This window comes from Sander vitreus, chromosome 20, assembly GCF_031162955.1.
Source record: "Sander vitreus isolate 19-12246 chromosome 20, sanVit1, whole genome shotgun sequence".
Lineage (NCBI taxonomy): Eukaryota > Metazoa > Chordata > Actinopteri > Perciformes > Percidae > Sander > Sander vitreus.
This window is the reverse complement of record NC_135874.1, coordinates 9,868,447-9,892,765: the sequence shown is the minus strand read 5'-3', so window position 1 is coordinate 9,892,765 and position 24,319 is coordinate 9,868,447. Positions and strand designations below refer to the sequence as shown.

The 24,319-nt window shown below is 42.5% G+C and overlaps 1 protein-coding gene across 2 annotated transcripts; it reads left to right on the top strand.

Moving 5' to 3' along the window:
* Positions 1-140: 140 nt before the first annotated feature.
* On the top strand, positions 141-24,103 carry gna11b (guanine nucleotide binding protein (G protein), alpha 11b (Gq class)). 2 transcript variants are annotated; one of them, XM_078277284.1, is made up of 7 exons: positions 141-1,286; positions 13,369-13,553; positions 14,975-15,129; positions 16,676-16,804; positions 20,556-20,685; positions 20,860-21,013; positions 23,511-24,103. In XM_078277284.1, the coding sequence occupies exons 1-7, from the start codon at positions 1,151-1,153 to the stop codon at positions 23,699-23,701; spliced, it is 1,080 nt and encodes a 359-aa protein (XP_078133410.1). In that variant the 5' UTR covers positions 141-1,150; the 3' UTR covers positions 23,702-24,103. The 2 variants fall into 2 exon arrangements, with proteins under 2 accessions (XP_078133410.1, XP_078133409.1); XM_078277283.1 differs by lacking the exon at positions 16,676-16,804 and adding an exon at positions 17,911-18,039 and having other exon boundaries at positions 142-1,286.
* Positions 24,104-24,319: the final 216 nt, after the last annotated feature.

Sequence of the window (24,319 nt, the reverse complement as noted above, 5' to 3'; positions counted from 1 at the left end):
GTGTCCTTCCTTATTGTTTTTTTTTGTGTGCATCTTCTCAACGACCTAACTTGTGCTGACAGTCGGATCCCACCTCGAGGACCCGCCTCGTCCATTCAATTGGTTTGTCACAAACCTGTTTCATGTAACCCTCCGTCTGTCACTCAACACCACAGTATCTCCTCCTCCGTGCTTGGCATCAGACTGGTGTGTGTGCCGACCTTGTTCCAGCGACGAGCTGCCCGAAAGCCAGCTGTTTACAGCGAATACATTTCTGGCAAAAGCCACCGGTCCGGCACGCATTTCATCCTCTCTTACGGGCTGTGGTAGTAGCCGTATATTTTACCGTCAAAATGAGTCAGGATGTGATGGGGTGCTGCCCTGCTATTGCTAGCTAGGCGGACAAATTCCTTCAACCAGCTTGCTGTTTCAATCACTGCGGGTTGACAACATTAGTTGAGGCGTTTTTAAGTGAGCTAGCGGGCTATCGAGGCTGCTCTCGTGGCCGTTACGTGTAATTTAGCCAAGGTTAGCTAGCTAATGTAACTTAGTTACTTAGAAAACGGGCGCATTGCTGCGGCGTAGTGCAACAACGGTTATCACTCTGTTAGCTACTAGCAAGGACAACTACTTTTTCTAGCGTGAACTAGCTAGCTAACGTTGGCGAGACTGCACAGGCAACAACTGTTACGGGGTTGGATGTCGCGACACTGCAGTTTTGAACCACTTTTGGCGGATTGGGAAAATAGAATTAGACCACAGTGACAGGCGAAAATATAGAATTGGACCACCAATTAACAGTGGGTGTTAATGATATAAACCAGGTGTTAAGTGGCTAATCCGCGGCAGTTGCAGTCATTTTAACATTAACGTTAGCTGTATTAAGGCAGAGCATCTCGGGGAGGCCCCACCGTCTCTTGACTCCCTCCCCTGTCCGAATCTCCCGTGATTTGACGAGAACACCCCGGTGAAGTCGCAGTTGTTCTCGGCTGGGGGGACAACTTGACAGCGAGGCCCACAGCTAGTCTCCCCTCCCCCAGTCCCGTCCATCCATCCGTCCAGCCCAACAGACCACCTCCTCGCCTAAAATCGAAGCGAGGACCGGGGACTCGGGATAAGCTGAAACCGTGTGTCGGGACCCGTCTTAACCGGGCTGCCAAAACCAGAGGGGATGACTCTGGAGTCCATGATGGCTTGCTGCCTGAGCGAAGAGGCGAAGGAGTCGAAACGAATCAATGCAGAAATTGACAAACAACTCCGCCGAGACAAGCGAGACTCCAGGAGAGAGCTGAAATTACTACTTCTCGGTACGTGGCGTGCTAATTCTCAACTGCATGTTTATTGTCATGTCTTGTGTCGTTGTATGGAAAGCTAACGTTCTTGGGCCTTCTTGTCAAAGCTAGCAAATATGCTAGTTAAGATTGCTAACTGGAAGCCTGGTTTCAGTAGGAGTAACGTTATGGCATGATTTCCGAAATGCGTGGCTTGTCTCATAGCTTGCCGAGTAAAAATCAGTTAGCTGGCTTGTTTAGGTGCATATCTGCAAGAAACTGGCTAGCCAGTCAGACTGTTTATTTACTTGAGTAAGTTATATGTAACGTTGTTTGCATTTGTGTGTGCAGACAACAGCTCATTTGGCATCGAAGTTACTAAAATGTCCCCATTTACAGCCTAACACATGCTTGTCAGTGGGCCAGTTTGAAATTATTGACTAGTCCTCATGCTAATCAGTCGGCCAGCATCAAAACAGCCACTGAGGTTTGCTAGCTGGTGGTGGTTAAAAGGTGAAGATGTACACTTGATAATAAAAGAAGCAGCAGCTTTGGATTGCTTTACACCGTTTACCAGATTGCATAACATTTGTACAACTGGTTGAGGCTTCAGGTGCTACAACTAGACCTTGCTTGGTGCCATTCATTCATTTATCAATTTCTCTTATTTATTAGTCTGCACAGTGCACCCAGTGTTACAAAGCTACCCTTCCAGAGGACAAGGGTACTGAGGGGATTTGCCCCCTCATCCTGGAGTCTAGCTGAGTAGGTTAGCTATTTTTATAGCTGGTGTGTGGGCAGGTGGGAGCTGCTGTTGAATAAATTGCTCTGTACTGCATTGATTCATAGTTCTGTGGACACAAAAGGAACATTAGGCAGTGCTTTATCACATATGTACTTGTGTCGCTTTCAGGAAAACGTATTTCGTGTGCATGATCTGCTAACTTTTAACTTAGCTAAGTGTGCGTGCTGTCAGCCACTTAAACAACAGATAAGTGCAAAAGCTCCTTGGAAAAAAAGCAAGTGTCCATTTTTAGGGCAATTAGAATTATCTAGGTTGCATCCTTAGTTTCAAAACGTTTGCTCCCATTTCTCGTCCACCAAAAGCAGCCCTGGTTATTTGACATGTGTGTCTCCTCATTTCCCTGCTGAATACCTCAGCTCGGATAAGTAGGCCACAATAGAGCCATACTGTTGATGGGACATATTCTATTCTGTGTCATACATGTTAATCGCCAAGGTGAGCGGGTAAAAAAGGGGGCGTGTTTGTTTTTGTGTCGCAGTTTTGAAATGGTTTGCTTGCGTGCTGCAATCATATTTCTCTTGCCAGATGATCATTAAGGATTGGGTTGACAGTGAGTTCAGGATTTAGAAAATAAGGTGCTCATTTACACTCTGTATCAAACATAGCTTTAGCATCTGGTGTTTTGGTATTTCCAGTACATTACACAGCAGACATTAAAAACCACTTATGAAAGTGTCAGCGTGTGAAAGGCAAAAAGCAAGTTAGAACTGCAAGCAGGATGCTGTAGGCCTAAGTGGCCCATACTGTGTGAGTTAAGGCTGTCAGTGGACAACTGGATAAGGATGTGTAAGGCAGGATTAGTCTAGGTCTTAACAGGCTTGGTTAAACGCATCCGCTGCTGAGGCTTTAAGATGTCACTGACTCCTATTATCCCCTGGCATTATTCTCAGGCCCACAGCCCTCAGTGAGCTGCCTGCCTCTCCACACCTCACTGGAGGAAGAAGACACAACCTCTGTTTCTGAACATGTAACCACAACGTTCCATCAAGTGTATTTTAAAGGAGAGGGAAGGCGATATTGAGCTGCATATTGAGTACTGGACATTTATCCATCTCAGGTGAATGTGGTGGGAGTTATTTGGTCATGAGCTACCCTGCCGTTCAGTGAATGTGCAGATGATAAGATTGTACATTTCAGTTAAGCTCAATGCAAAGTGCCCGACAACTCCTTCTAGCCAATGATTCTCAGTTTTGGTTGTAAGTAAATGTGTAAATAAGGGCTGCTGTAGCTTTAGTACTGAAATATTTTGAGGCTTTTTAAGGTGTAATAATTCAGCTCACATCTAATGTTTTGTGGTGGGATATATTTTAGAATGATTCATATATTAAAGAGTAGGGCTGCAACAATTATTTTCATAGTTGATTAATCTGTTGATTTTTTTTTTTTTCTCGATTTAATCGAAAATGGTGAAAAATGTGGATCAGTGTTTCCCAAAAGCCCAAGATGACGTCCTCAAATGTCTTGTTTTGTCCACAACTCAAATATATTCAGTTTACTGTCACAGGGGAGAGAAGAAACTAGAAAATATTCGCATTTCAGAAGCTGGAATCAAATTTCTTTTACTTTGGTCTTAAAAAATTACTCAAACCGACTTATCAATTATCAAAATAGTTGGCGATTAATTTAACAGTTGACAAATAATCGGTTAATCGTTGCAGCTCTAGTAAAGAGCTCAAACGATTAAGCGATTAGTTGATCAAAATGAAATGATTCAACAACAATTCTGGTAATCTAATTACTCAATTTATTTGAGTCATTTATCAAACAAAAAGCCTTTAACTTCTAGTTCCAGGTTCTCCAGTGAGATGTGTTGCAGCTATTCTGTTTTATATTCATTTAAATGGGTTATTTTGGACAAAAACAATATAAGAAGATGTTTCAAGTTGTCACCGTGGGAAATTGTGGCAACACTTTTCACTATTTCCTGACATTTTATAGATGAGTCAATAATTAAAATACAAGTTAGTTAGTAAGTTGCATTCGCCTACATTAGAAATAGAAAACGCCTAAAAAATTTCCTAAATGTGACCTCTTAAAATTGCTTGTTTTGCTTGCGCAGAAGTCTGTTACGTTTTTCAATAAAAAAAACCTTTTTATGTCCCTTTGTTTGTGGGTTTTCATGTCTCTGTTGTCGTGTTGTCTTTTTTTTTGGTCATTTTGGGTCTCTGTGGTCCTTTGGCATCTCTTTGTAGTCTGTTTGTGACGGTCTGTTTTCCACATCATTTTGGACCATTATTATTACCATATCTGTGTCCAAAACATTGGAAAAGCTAGAACAGATAACAAATTTAATAACACTCAAAAAGCTTAAAGACAAAACTTAAAACTAAAGAAGTCCAACTACAATTATTAGATGTGAGAAAAGTCTTTTAGTTACATTAATTAGGTTTAGGTGCTGCCCAAAACGGCTCGGGTGCTGCACCTAAACCTTACAGTGGCAGGGAAAACTCTGGGTCTGTTTACAAGAATGTAAAACGGAGAAAAGCGTCAAATTCTTACATTTGAGCAGCTGGAACCAGAGAGTGTTAAGCATTTCTGCTTGATAAATAACTTGAATGATGAATCTCTGATCAAAATGGTTGCAAATTGACAGACTAATCGATTAATCTGCTAAATCTTTCAGCTCTAAATTGATAGATTCTAGCATTTCCCCAACAAAGTGTTTTTCTCACAATAATTGAGGTCCACCCTCCCTCTGTGTCCCTCTCCCTTCCTGGCAGGGTTTGCTATATGGCCAGGGTGCATTGCCAAAACGGACATGTCTCACAAAACTGTTATGAGGTTTGTTTTGGTTTTATTTCATGCCAGACACAGGCATGAAGTTTCCAGACTAAGAATACGGTGTGGGTTAATGTTAGGGTTAGCTTTGTAGGTAAAAGCTATAACAACATCATGCTTTAACCACTTGGTCAGAAAAATAACAACTCTGCCAGGGCTGCAGCAGTGCCCGCCGTCTGGCTGCCTGTGACTGAGGCCATATCAGGCTATACCGACAGCTTCCTGCTCCACAGGCCAGTGGTTTGCCTCTACTTGGTCAAAACACAGTGGACCAGGAGCTATGGCCTTTGCTGCATCGGGTAAATGAACTGCTGGTGCGAGCGAACAGTCAGTAAAGTGAGATGGAAGGGCAAACGCTTTAGGGTTTCCCTAAGTGCTGACCGAGGCAAAGTGTAAGCTCCCAGTCAAGCTGTCAGTGTACCAGTTGGCATTTGCTTTTCTCGAAAATGTGGGTTTCACATGAAACATGAGGAACAGAATGTCTGTTGATCAGTAAAAAATCCCTAGAATGACGCCAGAAAGGCATTTTTGGTCATCAGAGAATTTGTCAAGCACTGTATTTAAGATCGGGCTCTGACTGGGGCAGAAGTTGGCTGAACAGCCGAAATGTTGTGGATGGCTCAGTAGCACAACGTCCCAGGCAGAGGTTTAATGTACAGCTGCTTGCCAAGTGCTCATTGATTGAGTTGTTCTTGTTGATCCTCCCTGTCTCAGCAGTGTATCTTGTTACCAGGTTAAGACATCCTTTAGAGGCACAGTCTGATTGAACCAGGGAGAGGATCAGGGGTTAGGCTCCGATGCTTATTGCTCACCTTCCTTCTCTTGCCAAGCCGTCTTATTTTGATCATATATGGCAATAGGGATCTTCTAGCTCTACTCTTCAGTGATTTTGTGTGTGTGTGTGTCTCTCTGTTTCTGTGATACAGTACTTTTCATACCAGTGAATGTAGAGCTATGCAGATTTGCCAGTTATACTGAAATGCTCGTTATCATGGTCAGATCTAACACTTTCAATATGGAAATTACCACCACTACTGCAAACAAGTTCTCCTCGAGTATATTCAAGGCCAGGTAGATTAACCTCTGGTAACGGGAAGGTTATTTCATTTTAATTTTCTTTATTTTTTTGAAGGGTCATTGCATGACTTTGTTCAGGATGTTGGAAGCAGAAAGAGGACAAAAAAATAAGGGAAGAGAGAGATAAGGAATGACATGCAATAAAGGTCCCTGGTCAAACAGGGTGCGTTGCAGTTAATGGTCAGCGCCTTAAACCCCTGGGATTTCGGAGCACCCCAAAGATGGTCTTTTATGTAACTTTGGAGAAAGTAAAATATAAATTGTATTAATCTAATGTTCTGTTGACAAAGTGTACATTTGTGCTGATTGCTTTTGGTTTCATGGTGACGTCTATCAATAATAAAAAGATCAAAATACATAAAGCTATAAAACAAAATAATAAATGATATCAATGTAATTGAGACACTTCCTGTTTCCACAGACCAATTTCACTTAAATCATAGCAGGCCACCTCAGAGTGACAATATGAGGACATTTTTGATATTGATTAAAAAATAAAAACACTTTAAATATCTAGTGTGTGTGTGCTATATTATGTCATATGAGCTGTGAAAAATATTCAGATATTAATAATAAGCCATATTGCCCAGCCCTGACGCTATGTTCTCCAACACAGAACATTCCAGGCAGTCAACCTCACCCCAGCCAGCCTCGCGCACACGCTTTGTCTCTCTAGAACATGGTGTCTATTACATGGTTGCTCATATTGCTCATCATATTGCTCACCAGTACACACACACACACGCACACTCGCACTTAAATGGGGTCTTGGCTAGTTCTCTGGAGATATGGGGGTGAATGAGGCTAGATGGTGACTGTCCCACATACTGCTGCTACCTCGGTCCCCAGACAGGACGGGGACATAGCCTGCCTCTTAGTTCACTGCCAGTATCTTCAGCCCTCTCTGTGCTGACAGGGTGGCATGTTCATTCCTGTTTACTTCCACCAGCTGCGGCGTACAGTAAAGCCCACACTTCATCTTTCAGTTTCAGTGTGGTTTGAAATTTGTGTGGTAAGTGGTGGATACATCTAAATCAATGCACCAGAGATGTGTAATAAACATGTTATGCCCATGTATGGACATGGAGTGATGTTATGTCATAGAGATCTCCATGATGATTTTCTCAAAATGAAGTGCCATGGCTTAAGAAATAATGTCAACATCTAGGATTTGGCTGTTTTGTAGTTTATAGCAGGTGTGCACAGAGTGCGTATTGCAGACAAAAATACTGGTGCTTGCTCCAAATCTTTTGTACAGCCTGTATTGGGCTTGTATCTTTTTTTTTTTTTTGTTCTTTTGCTCACCCACACCCACTCGACCAGAACGACACTCAGCGCATACTCACTAGCGAACAGACAAAGCCATCCTAAGGTGGTCAAATGAAGGTGTGTAAGTTTGCAAGTGTGTGTGTGTGTGTGTGTATAATGTGCAGTGCATGCTTTAGCATTTATATTCTCTGACACCCACACACGTGGAGCACTCAGCAGAGGCATCGACACAAAGCAGTAGTGTTGTCCCCATATCCTGACAGCAAGCAACACATGTTGGAAGGCTGCATTAGAGCTGAGAGAGAGCGAGTCCTCTTTCTTTTTGTCTTCATGCTTGCGTGTGTTTGCTGGTGGAGTCCTGCACTGTGTGTATTGCTCAGGTCATTGCAGGAAAAATGAAAGAAAATGGGCCATCACAGTGAAGGTAACAGCCATGCCTTGAGGTTGACCACAGGATCCATGTGTGTCTACAGTTGGTTAGGCAGCTGGTGTGTGTGTTGTGTAGCTCCAGGCAGCCTTAGCTCAATCCCTTTCCTTTGTATGCCAGAGCCCAGTTTCCAAGATGAATTTAGTGAAAGATTGAGACCCACGCTACGTTTTGGTTCGCCTTGTGACTGCCTGATTCATACAGTATCTTTTCAGGGCTCTGATGTAAAGGCTAACATCTGGCTGATGCCAGTTCTGAGGTTTCGATAATACTTAAACCTCTGCTGTGTCAATGCAAATGTCTTCTCCCTGCTGAGATTGGATTGTCAAGCGCTTCCTGAAAGGACAGTTCATAAACCCAGATAAGCCAACACTGTTCATACCAATGGACCATTATATTTGTGTGTATTTGCATGCAGGCTAGCCATGATGCTTATTCATGGAAAGCTGGGGTTGGCAGGGATGGCCCTGCTTTGAGCAGGAGGCCTTTAGTGGCCTGCATGTGAAGCACAATGAAAGAAATGACGGAATATGAACAGACAGTGTAAACAAAGCAGGCCATACACACACACACACACACACACACACACACACACACACACACACACACACAGACATAACCTGATAGACGGACAACTGGGACTCAATCAAAACTGCTGCACTAAGACAGCAGTGTGTCAGTTATGTAAAGGCTTATGAAATCTAGCCTGGCAACGGAGGTTACAGCTACAGTGTTTGGCGTCTTAACATGATAGATAGCTGTCACTATTTACATACGGTTTTCATTTCACTAGTTCTTCTTAATTAGGCTAGTTTTTTAATTGCATGCTCATTATTGTCTGGGTTCCCCTGATTGAGACTTCTCGCTCTGTTCCAAGAAACACATCAGCTCCACAAAAGACCAGTGTCGGTGTGTGGGATGTGTAGCGTACCTTGCACTGTTGCATTGGGGCATAATCTGATTCTGAGCTCTCTTGTCTTTTCCTCTCACACACTCGTAGCTACCTGGGACAGAAAGCGTTATCAAACCCAAGTAGTGTGTGAGCTATTAAAAGGTGACCTCCTTTTTCTAGGTCATTACCGAAAAAGAATGGATGGATTCTAGTTATGGATATCCAAAATTCTTGACGGAGAGGAATGAAAATGGAGAGGCATATTTCTAGCCTCGGGGAGGTTAGAAGGGGTTGTGAGGCAGGGGAAGGGGTGGGGGGAGAGAGAGAGTGTATTTGTGGGGTAAAGCTGGTGAGGGCATGTCAATGGCTGTGGCTGGTGCTTGTACAATCTGGGGAGGAAAAGGGGAAGACAGAGGCTCGTAGTGTGTTGTCTGGTGAGAGAGGGACACAACAGTTAAGAGAACACAGCGGAGGGAGATCTTGTGACGGGGTCACGAGAAGTAAATCAGACATCAAGCTGGAGAGTGATCCTATGCTCCTTTGCTAAAGCAGTCTGCAGTCCCTACCAGGACATTACTGTCGCAGCCCAATACAAAGAATATGCTCTCTGTTCTTGACTCCTTTTGTTAGCTTGTCAGTCACAGTTTTTATTAGGCGGACTACCTTGTCGGCGCTAGTCTGTAGCTTTCACCGCAAAGCATTGATTCAGCCATGGAGAAAAGATGAAGGTCTTTTTAGTGAATCATAGTCTATCTAGTCTCAGTTCTCTGGAATTTTGGCATTTTGTTGGATGAGAAGATGGAGGAGGGTCATTTCCCCTTATGGACACAGTGTTGAAATCCAAATTTTATATCGGCGATTAAAGCATTTCATCCTGCATCAACGGTGAAACTGATATCTTTCCCAACATTTTTACAGTCCTTGGTGTTAGGAACCCCCTTGGTTCTGACCTCAGACGAGCTTTTTCTCCCCAAAGTGTCTGTGGAGCCGAGGCCCTTCTCCTCTGTGGTACACCAAAAGATGAAGAGCACAGAGCAAGCCTGAGGGGCTTGCAGTTATATTTACTGTCTGCTACGAAAGAGAGGAGAGAGAAGGGGCGGATGGGAGGGGTTTAGAAAAAGGAGAAGGAGGGGGAAAAAAAACAACACAGGAACGAAAAAGAGAGGGAGACAGAGGAGGGGTTGCTATGGTAACAGAAATATGGCTGCTCTTCAAAAACCTTGAATGTAGGTGGTGGTGAGATGAGTGTATGTGTGTGTTTTTTCCTCCTCGTCTTTCCCTTTCAGTTTATCAGATATGGATGTGCTGGAGCTCTTTTGACTTAACTGAGGACTAAAATGCCATCAGCTTTTCTTTTCTTTTCTTTTTTTTTGTGTGGCCTGAGGGTGGTGTTCCTGGGCATGTAGAACATAGAGGGCTAGTGTGAAATGTGGGTTAGACCCAACAGACCCCCAAGCCAAGTGGGGGTTTATTTGGCAACCACTGTCAGTCTTGAAAAGCTTAGAAACGTGCGTTTTTCTCAATGCTGAGGTTGTGATTTTTCCACTTAAATCAATGGGGTTTTGGTGAATAGAAGCAGAATAAATATTTTAGTGTAGGTCTATACTCCAAAGCCTTTTCTTGGGCTCCATACCATATGTGTAAATCTGGAAACCTGACACCACTTGAAATGATGATCTTAAAGCCAGATATGGACTCAGGAGGGCAGAGGAGGATCACTGAAGGAATGCAGCCTTTTGACAATGACCCCTGCTGTCACCGTTTGGCAGAGGCAGTTTAGTGTTAGATCCTGAATGTAGGGCAAGTTGTCTTAATAATCTTCATTAAATTAGCTTGTAGCCCTACACACACACTCGCACTCACTCATCTCTCCTCTTTTGTTTTTTCTCCAAACTGTGTGGCAACATCCAGACGTCAGACAAGGACACTTTGACAAATCGGCAGTCCAACAAGTTAATCAACTTGGAATTTCAGTAGAGGTATTTCATAAAGTGTAAAACTGATTTAGATGGGCATCCCACATTAATCGAGTTTTGAAAGAAGTATTGGACAATTACTGGCTTCATTTTAACCAGCTTATGCTGATTTGCCTTGCTAATCATTTCCCTAGGTTACAGTTTTATGCTTCTGCGTCGAATTGACGGCGTACCCCCGCAGACCTCTCTGCATCTACGCCGTAGCCTGACGTGCACCTCTCGAAAAATGTAACTATACATCGCAGCGACGCTCGGCCGTGGCTGGGTAGCGTTGCATTTCCCCTGACTCATTTCCTGGTTAACCTACTCCATAAACAAAATGAACTTGTTGTATCTTTAGTTGCAGTGCTGCGTTCTACAAACTCAAGGAGAGGGTTAACTTTTCCTGCTACAGATTTCCCACCTTGGTCAGAAAGCACAGGAGAGACACTTTGTTTCTCTCACTATGACTCTAGAGTCGGTAATCGCTCCGAAGCTAATCGCTGTCACTCTCTCACTTCTCCCTCGCTCTGGTACGCACTCCCCACACACACATGCCGGCTCGACGCACACACACCAGCGCACAAGTATAAATATCAGGCCACTTACGTAGGCTACAGCGAAAGCTCTGTGTGGAGCCTCCGCAGAACCATAAAACAAGCTTTAGGTGCATGTATTTGATGGGGGGGTTTACGCTCCCTCCAAGAAAATGTTACTTTTCATTGAAAAAGAAAATGCAATTTCACGTCATTTTGACCATTGTTATCATCTCATTACCTTACTATTTGATTATATTAACATAATAAATAAATAACACTCTAAAAATTTAAAGACAAAACTTGCTGAAGAAGTCCACTGGGGACCAAGTACAATCATTAGATCTGAAGAAAGTATTTGTTATTTTTGATGCTCACATTGATTTTACATTCGTTCGACTTAGGTGTTGCCCAAAAAGGCTTTGGTGCTGCGCCTAAGCCTTATGATAGGGAAAACCCTGTTAACCGAACCAAATGCACACTGATTAAACATCAGATACACAAACAGGCTGCAACATGTCTTGGATCTCTTCAACTGGCATCAAAGTTTTTGGTCATTTTGCCTTTCATGGAGCATCTGTATCGGGTCACAGATTTGGCTTGTTGTCATCATCTTTGCACAAATGGGGAGCCTGATTTCAAAATGAGTTAACCACTGATTGGAGAGGACGGGGCTTTGTGCCTAATTGGAGTGGGCAATATGAATGAAATCCTGATCACAATATATGTCATTTGGATATTGTTGTTATAGTAAAATAGTATAGTAAATGCTTGTCTGTTTTGTATTAAATTAACAATGTCTGTCTTGTGAAAAAAAAGAAATCGGACACTACAATAAAGCAGTCCTGGTCATTGATTTGCTACTTTATCCGCAAATGGTCTAATACATCCATAGATATTTATGGGATGGATATAAACTGTATGGCAAGGTCTCTACCAGTTGACACATTTTATTGTCTCACAGTATATAACTGATATCACCCAACCCCAGTGTCTAATGTTGGGCTCTAACTGTTGTGTTTATTAGAGATATAAATCAGAAATTGTTTTATCATTAGAAGCACCGTCATACTGCTTCTGGTGTACAAAGTCTTATGCTGCACTGTACAAGTCTGTTTTATACTGCTGGACAAGGAATACCCAAAGTAGTCAAAAGAAGACCGATGAAATTCTCTGTACTCATTGCCCTTCTTTTTCTCTCAGATGCTATTAAATCCTTTACACAAGAACGTTATAGACTTAAAGAGCCCCTATGATGCTTTTTTGATTTTTATGTAATAGATTTATAAAGAATATTTAAAAAAAAACACATTTCAAATGGAGCTCTCTCTCCCACAGAAAGCACTTTTTCTCAACTGTCTGAAAACGCCTCGCCCACATTCCTGTTTGAAGTTCCTCAATTAGTGATGGCATTAATTGAGAATGCCAGCACAGCCTGCCCACTGGCGTGTTTTGAATTTGGTTGACCAATCACAACAGAGTGGTCCAGCTGACCAATCGGAGCAGACTGGGCTTTTCAGGAAGATGGGCCAAGAGCTCAGACAGTGTGTTCTAGGTGGACGCTCTGCAATGGGCAGTATGAGAAACACTGTGTTTTTGAAGTAAGTAGTAGACCCAAGATTACAAATATGATGGTTAAAAAAATAGTATAATAGGGGCTCTTTATGGCTACACGGTAGCAGCACTACCTGGAAAAATGGCATCAGTCAACAGTACCAATTACTTAATTTCAGTACCAAATATTGATCTGAATTGATGTTTTTTTATAAGTTCTCCTACCTCAGAAAAAAAGCTTGTGATTAACACTTGATGCATAGATAAATTATTGGAAAGTGGCCAAGGACTTGATTCTGTAGGTTTATGAAGAATGGCATTATTCTTTGGATGTCTCTTACCACACATTTGTCTTACTCTCATTATCTTGATATCCTTGATAAATAAATGTAGTGTAGAGTGTATTGTGCTAATATTACTGAAACCTGTCAGAAACAAGACTGCACCTTGCATCTTAACAGACTGGTTTGAAATGCTTATATGCAATGTTACACCCCTTGCTTCCTTTTTCTTGGTCTTTTTGTCTGACAGTTTGCATTCTGGATGTGATTATAGCTCTTTGCCATGCCATCTTTTTTTTAAGATTATTTCTTGGGCTTTTTAGGCCTTTATTTCCACAGGACAGTTGAAGGCATGAAATGGGAGAGAGAGGGGGGAATGACATGCAGCAAAGGGCCGCAGGTCGGAGTCGAACCCGCGGCCGCTGCGTTGAGGAGTAAACATCTATATATGTGCGCCTGCTCTACCAACTGAGCTATCTTGGCCACACCCCACAACACAAGTTTGCTGCGCACTCTAACTATATGCCTCCCTTGTCCTTTTCAGGTACAGGAGAAAGTGGCAAGAGCACCTTCATCAAGCAGATGAGGATCATTCATGGAGCCGGGTACTCAGACGAAGATAAGAGAGGCTTCATCCGGCTTGTTTACCAAAACATCTTCACCTCCATGCAGTCCATGATCCGCGCCACTGAGACCCTTAAGATCCCCTACAAATTTGAACAGAATCGGGTAAGGACTGACCAACAGACGACAAAAAAAAAAATAGAATGTGCTTTGTGTTATGACCTACTACTCACTCGTTCCAGAGTCCCCTTTGGTTATTTCAAAGGTGTTATTACTGGATTTGGTATCTTCTTCACTGCAGTGTTTTATATGCCATGATAATAGATTTTGGGAAACACCATAGGCTATATGCACAATCAGAAATTGGCTTAATTTTTATTTTATTTTTTGGGGGGCATTTCTGCCTTTTATTGGATAGCAAAACAGAGATGTGAAAAGGGAGAGAGAGGGGGGAAGACATGTAGGAAAACCATCACAGGTCGGATTCAAACTCTGCCCCTTTTGCATCGAGGAATAAACCTCCTCTGCACGTGTGCGCCTGCTCTACCAACTGAGCTAAACAGCCACAAGAAATAGGCTTAATTTTAAGCAAGCAAGTTAGCCTGAAGAAACAAGGCGTCTGTCCCAACTAATGTTACGGTTCGGAGCCGTGACGCTGGAAACGTAACACTAATCTACAACAGCAGTCTTATCCACCACTCTCTCGCCTGTACTACTGTAACTGACTGGGAAACCAAAGTTTTCCTGAACTTGCGATCTTAAAGAGGCCGGCGGGTCCTCTAACTCTTGTGGGTCGCCACCACTCGCCATACTCGTCCGTAGTGCTGCTATCTCTGACTCACTAAAACTGCATACATAGGCGGAGCTCGGCTACATAGGCGGCACGCCAATCAGAGCTAAGGCAGGGCTACAGATTAGGTGTCCCTAAAGAACCCGTGTGTCTAACAGTAGTTTGCATTACATTAGTTCCGCATTACATTAATTTGAACGCGAGTTTTATTGTTTGTTTTCAAGGCCTTAAACGGCCTGGCCCCGGAGTATCTGCCCGAGATCTTAACCCTGCGTGAACACAATCGGTCCTTGCGGTCCTCAAATCAGCTGGTTTTAGAAGTCCCAAGGTCAAAGTACAAACGGTGGGGTGATCAGACTTTTGCAGTCGCTGCCCCGAGACTCTGCAACAAGTTACGCCCTGAAATTCGGACAACTACAGATGTAGCGCTTTTTAGGTCTAAACTCAAAACTTATCTGTTTAGAAAGGCTTTTAATACATAGTAGTGGTGTGACAATTTCCCTCTCCTATTTATATGTAACCTTTTCTGATTTTATTGTTTCTATGTGTCATTCTTTTTATTGTGTGATATGTTATATGATGTGTGTTTTAGTCTTGGTTTCTGATGTGAAGACTTTGGATACCTTTTGGTTACTGTAAAGTGCTATATAAATAAATGTTGATTGATTGATATCTCAAATATCTTAAGTAACAACTTGATACATCTTGTTGCTTTTTTTGCACTGCTCCTCCCGATTCATCATTATTCCACATCTTGATTTATCATCTTTTTTTCCCCTTGCATGTGTTTTTTCAGTCTAATGCCATGCTCGTGAAGGAGGTGGACATTGAGAAGATCAATGGGTTTGACTATCCCTACATTGCAGCTATCAAATGCCTGTGGTCCGACCCAGGGATCCAGGAGGCCTATGACCGCCGCCGAGAGTACCAGCTCTCTGACTCCACTAAATAGTACGTCTGTTTCTCTGTCTGTGTGTGTTTGTGTCTCTATGTGTAGGCATCAGGTATGATGTTTGTCTAGGATTAAAGAATGGTATTTGCGTGACTGGGACACAATGTGTGAGTGAGTTATGTAATTTTTGTCAGCCTGTGTCTGTGGTGCTGGTTTGGGAACTGATAACAGATGTATCAGTGTTAAAGTAACTTGATTCTTAACAGTCCTGAGCTATTCTCTTATTGGATCATTCTTTGTAGATATAAGCGTTTTGTAGAGCAAAATTCTGAATTTGCAATGATTTGATTGGGATCATTTTGCAAATCCAAAATGACAACAGTAAATAAAAGTAATTGATGCCTAATAATGAAGAATACTGTCTCAGTTCCCAAATCTGTGTTTTAACTGTACAATAATGGATTATGTGGAAAAGCTTTGTGTGTGTTTGTAGCAACCATATATGCATCCAGGATTTGAACAATGTACGTGTGTCTGTGCTTAATGCGACAGTCAACTTTTGCATGCATATGGATAATATTAAAAGGGGCAGTTCACCAAATTCCACAGGAAAAGAAATAAAACCTTTTTCCCCTACATTGTTTATGTACTGACATGTAGCGGTTGACTTTTTTCAAATACCTGTTTTAGTTATCTGTTATGATTACCGAAACTACCTGCATAGCTAGATACCCCCCAATGTAAGATGATTTAAAAAAAAAAAGCTAATAATTTACTTGCCCCTTTTTAATGTCACGTGTGGCAGTGAAACAGATTTGTTGACATTTTTTTAGAGTAATGATGATAATTAGGGTGTGTTTGAATGTGTTGTTGGTGGCAGTGTGTGTGTGTGTGTGTTCGTTCTGTGTGTAACTACCTGTGTATAATTCCGTTTTGAGTTTTGGAATGTATACTGGGTAGGGCAGCACATTAGTTGTATTGGCTGACAAATTTGAAAAATCAGCAGCCTACAATTAACAATTTGATATGAAAAATCTACAAGCCACAGGTACGATAGCCACTACTGGGCTGTAATTGTTGATTATTGTCCAACATGGATGTTTATCAACAGTATATGATGATTGTTAGATAATAGTGCATGTGTCATTGGGGTTCCGTACAACTGAGGGGACTGGGTGGAAAGGCCCGGAGTCCTGCCTGTCATTTCACCATGATTTAATTTAATGGTTAAGCTTTGTGTTTAATGTCTGCATGCCAGTGGTATAAGATATACACTCCTAGCCACAGATTTGTAGCCACATTTGTCAGCCTCCCCTTCTGTGGTTGTGTGTGTTTGCCATAATTACATTGTAATAATATGTGACCCCAGGTTAAATGGCTAAAGGCACTTGATTCTCTTTGTAGCGCCCCCTGGTTGTGGACTTGCTGTACTACAGTTTAATACTGCTTCAAGTCAGCAGGCATGTACATGTAGATGTGCTTGCTGTGGTAAATATGTAAGCTATGTATTTGTTTTTGCATGTGTATGAGTGAGGGAGAGAGATCAGAAAATCTTTAATATGTCTTTATTTCAGTGTTATCCACACTGTTCATGTATATCTCCAGTTACCTTAGCGATATAGACCGTGTGACTACGGAGGGATACGTTCCCACCCAGCAGGATGTGCTGAGGGTCCGTGTTCCCACCACGGGTATTATAGAATACCCGTTTGACCTGGAGAACGTCATCTTCAGGTACCCCCATGGCACCAGGACTGCAGTATCACCGCGGCTAGGAGGACAAAAACCACTGATGTCGGTCAGGATTTTACAACACATTAGTTGAGCAGGGGCTACATTTTTAACAATTGTACTCTCTTTAAAAATGGGTATAACAAATGGGCCAAAAATAAGAAAAAATACTTAGTGATTTGTATACAAGGGTACCATCCCAGTAGCCTGTCAATGCAATTGCTACACAATTACAAACCTGCAAATGCACTCACATTACAATGGTCAAGGCCTGTTACTTGGAAAGAGCCCATTTGTCTGAATAGACACAGTTGTCCTACAGAGAACAATATCGTGTTTAGATCAAATGAGCCTGAGGTCTACATTACATATCTGATAGATATCAGTGGTTTGTGTTCAGAATTGTGCTAATGTTCTGGCTCCAGGATCAAAACTACGGCCAGACATGCTGCACTCCAGCGTGTGGGGAGCAGCCACTCAATAACGGATGGAGGAGGATTAGTCATGTCAAAGATTCTCCAGGAAGTTGTTATACAATCAGTGAAGCAATTGGGCACAATTTGAAATACAGAAGAATTGAAATTTTTTAAATTAAATGTAAAATTGAAATGGCTTTCTTGCACGTATTTTTGTGTGGAAAAAAAGTATGGATTATGCTTCCTGCTATCCTTGATATCATACTTGTCTGAACCTTCTTTTTCTAATCCAGTTGCTGCTGCTGCTGCTGAAGTCACTGCTAATGTTGTCACTGATGCCACCTCACTGTCTGCAACATAATCCACAAACTACTTGACCGGACTACAAATTGTCAATTTAAAAGAGAGTAAACTCAGAGCTGCAATTGCGAGCTAATCTCAGAAGTCTTATGGTAGTTTTTGGATAGAGAGTGTTGGTTGACCAGTGGCACTGACTAACACCCTTATGTTTCTGAGATGTAGCCTTTTTTTCTGAAGCTTCCTCAACAGGACTGATCCACACTTCCTGGAATGGCAGGGGGTTGCAGTAATTGCCTGTCACGCTTTATATAACTGTTTTTCTGTCTTTTTTTTTTTCTTCTTTTTTTTTCTCTTTCTCTTTATCTCTCTTTTCCTCAACTGGCCTGCCTGTAGTTATCTTTCCGATCTGGATCGTATTGCAGATTCCAGCTATCTTCCCACTCAACAGGATGTGCTCAGGGTGCGCATCCCCACTACAGGAATCATAGAGTACCCATTCGACTTGCAAAGCATCATTTTCAGGTAGAAAATGCCCGTTTTGGCTCAGTCCCTCGTTGTTCATCATTAACCCATATGCTATTTGATGTGTTTTTATCCAAAGCGCCAAGTAAACCATGTTTCCCCATTCTTATTCCTTTTAACCCTTCCCTCCAATCATAGAAATGAAATTTCTACCATTTTACGGTCTCCTCCTAGTCCTACACTTTCTTTTACCTCCTGCCACCAATAGCAATTGTACCACACATAACACAATCCCCCTGATGAACACAAAGTCCTACATTCTGGTGCCCGGTCTCTGTAAATGGGTCACCTCCTCTCTTCCTCCTCCTCTCCTCCTTTCCTCTCCGGCTGGCAGAAGAAACGAGGTCGTCCTCTCCGGTGGAGGAATGTTATTTTGGGCAGCAGGTCCTGCAGGGCCTATATTGGCCCTGGGTCTCTGTGGACCACAGTGGACTGGGCCACCACCAGGGGGCACCCTTGCATTGTGAATTAGATTAGATTAGTGCAGCTCTCTCAGAGACCATGTTGCACCTGGTCTTGAGGCATGCACCTGTGCGTCCAGAGGGGCAACAAAGTACAGGAAGTTAGGCATTAAATTTTACCTAATAACCTGACTTCAAAGGTTCTTGACCGAAAAGATTTTACTGAATCGGCTGTCACAAATGAAGGCTTAATGAAACTGGGACCTCAACTCCCTGACGAGTGGAGGGTGACCTTGTCAAAGAGAAGCTCGGGGAAGCTGAAACCTTATGAGGATTCACACATCTATCAGTCAGTATTTCTTCCACGATTGCCGTTCATGAATGGCTTTAGCAAATGCCAGCCTGTCTACCTGCAGCCCCATGGGCTGAAGTTAAAGTTTTCCTGCCAATTCTTTGTTAGTTGTATTGGTTTGTCTCTTATATTTCCTTTAGTCTTAGAGATTGTAGCTTCTCGTTCGGTTACATAGGAGGCGTCCTTCTACCAGGAAAAGGATCCCACCATCAGAGGTGCCCCCCTGTATCTTTCATCAACATTTCAACTCTGCCGCCTGTCCTTTGTCTGTACTCTTTTGTTCCTGTGCCCCTCTCCATCTCATTTTATTGTCCCTTCATTTTATGTCCCCCCCACCCCCCCGTTCCCCCATTTGTCTTCTCCAAGTGTGTTTCAGAACTTCACAAATTGTTTGTGTGTGGTGCTTTATCACACACACCAGGGAAGGTTGAGAAAGCTGTCCAGCAGAGAAATGAATGTGTTGTGACCCTTTACTTTCACCGTAGCACACAAAGCAACAGAAGTGCAGACTGATCTAGTATCAGATGTAGTGTATGACCACATGAATGCCGCTCAATTTATTAATTCCGGGAATATATTACTTTCAAAAATATACATTTCCTGCATAGGTCTGATGCATAACCCAACAATCTGCTACACAGCTACCTGTGTATTTCGGTGCTGCTCGCCAAGTTTTTGATTTTTCAACAGCCTCTGTCTTCGCTATGAAATCCAAAGTTGAAACCCACCTGTAATTCTTTTTATATATTGGTTGAGAATAATTGGTTTTATACATATATAGTATTCTAAGATGGGGGCAGGAGAAGTGCATGTTCTTGCAAACATTGACAGAAAATACCCATTTAGCTATGGAAACAAGCATTTGCCTGGATACAAATCAGATTCTCATTAATTATTTGTGGCGAAGATTCAAATAATTAATACAAATTAATGAATAATAATAAAACAAGTGTGTAATTTCTGGTCTTGCAATAGAGCTGCTTCTGCTCAGCGATTGTGACTGGACTTTTGGCAATGAAAATAACACAATTACCTAAACTGAGTGGCATTGATTTAAAGAAAACTGATCCTAGATCTGTCTCAAACAGGATGCTTTCATGATTTGTGGTGGCATGCATGACTCACCTATTTTACAAGAACAAAAGCATATTCACGCGTTTAGTTTCTTGCCAAAGAGAGACATTTGCACACGTTTGTTCTGAGACCAGCTTTTGTGAATTTTATTGGTCCTTTTCTTAAGGTGTTGAATCCATCAGGTGTTGTTTTTTTTTTTTTCTCAACAAGTTTGCTTAAAATGAAGTTAATAGGGCTGCAGAATCTCAAAATAAATGATAGTAAAAAAAAAAAAAATGATTTAATGGGTCCCAGGGTGAGAGGCTATATCTTTATTTGGGTCATGTGCTGAAAATGTTTAAGGAAGACGTACACCAGAGAATCTCTTTAGGACTGCTGGAACTGAAACAAATCTGTTCCTCTTTTATGGAGTTATTCTTCTATACACACCTTTTTTTTCACAAAGCAGGCCATAATTCAGTTTTTGTAATGTAACTATCTTGATGGATTCAAAGCCTGATTCATAAATGTACTGTCGTTAAAGCCATTCAAAGATATTGAGAATTTGAACTGTTGGGAAAAAAAAAAAAAAAAATAGATCACTGCACGTGATCTAGGCCACCAAGAGATATATGCTAAAGTTTTTTTTTTCCCCCCCCTTCTTGATTCTTCACCTATTATCCTCCTCTTCACCTTCCTCCTGCTGTCAGGATGGTGGATGTAGGGGGTCAGAGGTCAGAGAGGAGGAAGTGGATTCACTGCTTTGAGAATGTCACCTCCATTATGTTTCTGGTGGCGCTGAGCGAATACGACCAGGTCCTGGTGGAGTCCGACAACGAGGTAGGTGGACGTAAAAACACCTTGACCATTCATTGAAAAAAGAAGGAAAAAAAACCACTCTGTTGCTTAAACCCATGCATCTTCACACACACAAAAGCAATATTAACTAGCTGTGTCAAGAATTGGAACTAAACAACATGACTCTTCTCACTGCTCACCTTCTCTCTGCAACAGAACCGTATGGAGGAGAGTAAAGCTCTGTTCAGGACTATCATTACCTACCCCTGGTTTCAAAACTCCTCGGTCATCCTCTTCCTCAACAAGAAGGACCTGCTCGAGGAGAAGATCTCCTACTCACACTTGGTGGACTACTTCCCAGAGTTTGATGGTGAGATCGCATGCGCACGTGTGTCTAGCAGTGTACAGTTGGAAGTCGCCCCCTTAGATAAATTAATGTAGCTTATGTGAATTTGTTATTCAATGTTAAAACACCACTCTGAAATTGGTTACGTTGATGCTACCACTTTTAAGCACTTGTCCGTCTATAACAAAGGGTGGGTAATATGGGTACAGAGTGATGGCATGCATTTTAAAGAAGTAGCTCAACATTTTGGGAAATACACTTATTTGCTTTTTTGGAGTAGGAGATTTATATCACTATCTTTCATGCCTGCGTCTTAAGTACGGAGCTTTTGTCAACGGAAGACGCCATAGCACACATCACACCACCCTATCTCACCTGGAAAAGAAAGGAAGCTATGTGAGATTGATGTTCATTGACTAAAGTTAGTGTTTAACACAACAGTTCCGTCCAGGCTCGTCACAAAGCTCAAGGACCTGGGATTAAACCCCTCACCTGGTGAAGGTGGCCAGACACACCTCTTCCACCCTAATCCTTAACACCGGAGCACCCCAGGGCTGTGTTTTGAGTGCCCTGCACACACATGACAAGTAGCCACTTTTGACTCCATCATCAGGTTTGCTGACGACACCGCTGTGGTGGGCCTGATCACAGACAACAATGGAAAGGCCTACCTGACAGAAGTAGAGGCCCTGACCTGCTGGTATCTAGGGTTGGGTACCGTTTGGATTTTTACAATTCCGATGCCAAACCGGTACTTTTAAAACGATTCCGATTCCCAAACCGATTCTTGAAATACTGAAAAATGACATCAAAGAAAGGCTCTTTTATGGAGTTTTTTTTTTTTTATTGAAAATTATTTAAATTTAACAATATATATATATATATATATATATATACGTTTTAAAGTACTTAAATATATAAGTAAACCTAAGTCATAATAATAATATATATACTTTATTAATCCCGCAAGGGGAAATTACAATACCTAAACTACTATAATTTAACAAATAACAGTTACACTATTAACAAGTAACAACTAAATAAGTGTTGAGTTGGTATGCCAACCAGCTTCAAACTTTAGCAGTTCTTTTGCTGAAAAATGACCATATTTGCCTTCTCTGGCAATATATAACCCCTCTCCTGACTTATGGCATGTCCTGCACAGGAGAAAAACTCTCTCAGATGGTGTCCAAGAGGCCTGGACACACAGGGAGGAGTTTGAAGGGGCACCAGGCTACAGGGTCTTGTCCTGAACGATAGACTAGCAGAGCAAGTGTAATATGTTTACTAGCGATCACGTGCAGTGAATGGTTAATATGCCTTTACGTCCGTTTTGGTGAGCCCAGAGGGAAAACATGGCATTTTAAAAGTAGCCTACATTTACGATAGCTTGCTAACGGTAGACTACAGAGAAAGTGTTTTTACGTCCGTTTCAGAGCGTGTACAAAAAGCCGTCTATCAGCTGTGATTGTAGAGTCCATGTCGGGGGAATAGCTCGGGCACGTGCGCCACTCGGCGTAAAAGGGAGAAAGGAAAAAAAGAGTCTGCCGCTGTCCGGAGCGACAGAGGGGAAATATTTCAGTCGGAACCGAAATGTTCTAATCTGGTCCAAATACTACCGTTTGCGTAGGAACCGGTTCCATAGTGGAACCGGGTTTCAGTACCCAACCCTACTGGTATCAAGACAGCAACCTACTTATGAATGACAGCAAGACTAAAGAGATGATAGTGGAATTTGGAAGGAAGCAGAGAAGGAACTTCGCCCTCCTTAATATTAACGGGTCCTCAGTGGAGAGGCTGGACAGCTTCAAGTACCTTGGTGTTCACATCAGTGAGGGTCTGACCTGGACGCTGCATTCTGACCCTACTGAGTGGTGAGAAAGGCAAGCCAGAGACTGTTTCACCTCAGACGCCTGAGGAAATTCCGGGGATCCCCTTAAATACCGAGGAATATCTACTCCTGCATAATTGAGAGCGTCCTGACGGGTAACATCACTGCCTGGTACGGAAATGGCACTGAACAGGACTACAAGGCCCTGCAGAAAGTGGTTTGATCATCTGAACCCTACCCTGCCTAAATTATATTTACACCAGATGTTGCAATCAAAAATGCTAGGAGAATCATGAAAGATCCAAACCGCCTGGGTAACAGCCTTTTGTCCCTGTTGAGGTCCGGTAGAAGGTACCGGATACACCAGGCCAGCACTGAGAGGCTCTGGAGGAGCTTCTACCCTGAGGCCACTAGGATCTTAAATGAGGACACTGTTTAAGAATTAAATCTGTCAGTTTGTGGTTGTAACTATTTCTTTATGAACATCATTTTATCCATCCACAATTAGTTTAAGATTGAGCCTGTTTCCCACCCCAGTATTTATTCTAAAATAAACTAAGCCTCCCAATCGCAAAAAAGCACGTTTCCCAAATTGCTGACACACTCCTTTTTTAACTTACAGTTTGTATGGTCAATTTATGTAATAACATAATCATTGTTTGCATGGGCTTGTCTGTTTCTATTTCTCAGGCCCCCAGAGAGATGCACAGGCAGCGCGAGAGTTCATTCTCAAGATGTTTGTGGACTTAAACCCAGACAGCGACAAGATCATCTACTCTCACTTCACTTGTGCCACGGACACTGAGAACATCCGCTTTGTGTTTGCAGCTGTCAAAGACACCATCCTACAGCTCAATCTCAAAGAGTACAATCTGGTGTGAGGGCCCACGTACAACGCACATCTCCTATCTCCCCCATTGCACAAATGCACACCTATTTGGGGCACTCAAGTTCACATGCATTACACACACATACACACGCACACATGCACACACGCACCCCAACAGAACCCTTTTTCCCCCCAGTACAGTACATTCACAAATCCTTCTACCTGCAAACGCCGTCCCTCCTCTTTCACCAAAGCTCGCCCTTTTCCTCCGTCGCTCGGCAGCTTGTTGTGTCAGAGTCCCCGCTCCTCCCCACGCTGCTCCGTGGTTTAGATTTGGCCCCGACTACTGGCTCTGGCACATTTTATCTGGCACACAAACCTTTCACACGGACTGTACAGTGACTGAAGAGGACTTTGGTGTTTGTGTGTGTGTGGTGTGTGTGGTGTGTGTGGGTGGGTGGGTGGGTGGGTGTGTGTATTTAGGGCAGCATTGACTAGCGAGGAGCTGTGTTTTGGTGAATCGCGGCATCAAACCCCTTTGGCCCTCTGGAGTAACCCTCAGCAGTGTGAGATCAGATCCTTTCTGAGCTCCTATCAGTGTGGAAGGAAGTAAATACTGTATCTCCTGAAACCACCTAAGAAAGCAGCGAGTGGCATCATGCTTCTTGGG

What these genes read in the sequence shown, in the direction of transcription:
- gna11b (XM_078277284.1), top strand. Translation starts at nt 1,151, where the DNA reads ATGACTCTGGAGTCCATGATGGCTTGCTGCCTGAGCGAAGAGGCGAAG. An exon ending in GCTGAAATTACTACTTCTCG is followed by an intron (nt 1,287 to 13,368) that starts GTACGTGGCGTG and finishes TGTCCTTTTCAG; the next exon opens with GTACAGGAGAAAGTGGCAAG. An exon ending in CTGGAGAACGTCATCTTCAG is followed by an intron (nt 16,805 to 20,555) that starts GTACCCCCATGG and finishes TCCTGCTGTCAG; the next exon opens with GATGGTGGATGTAGGGGGTC.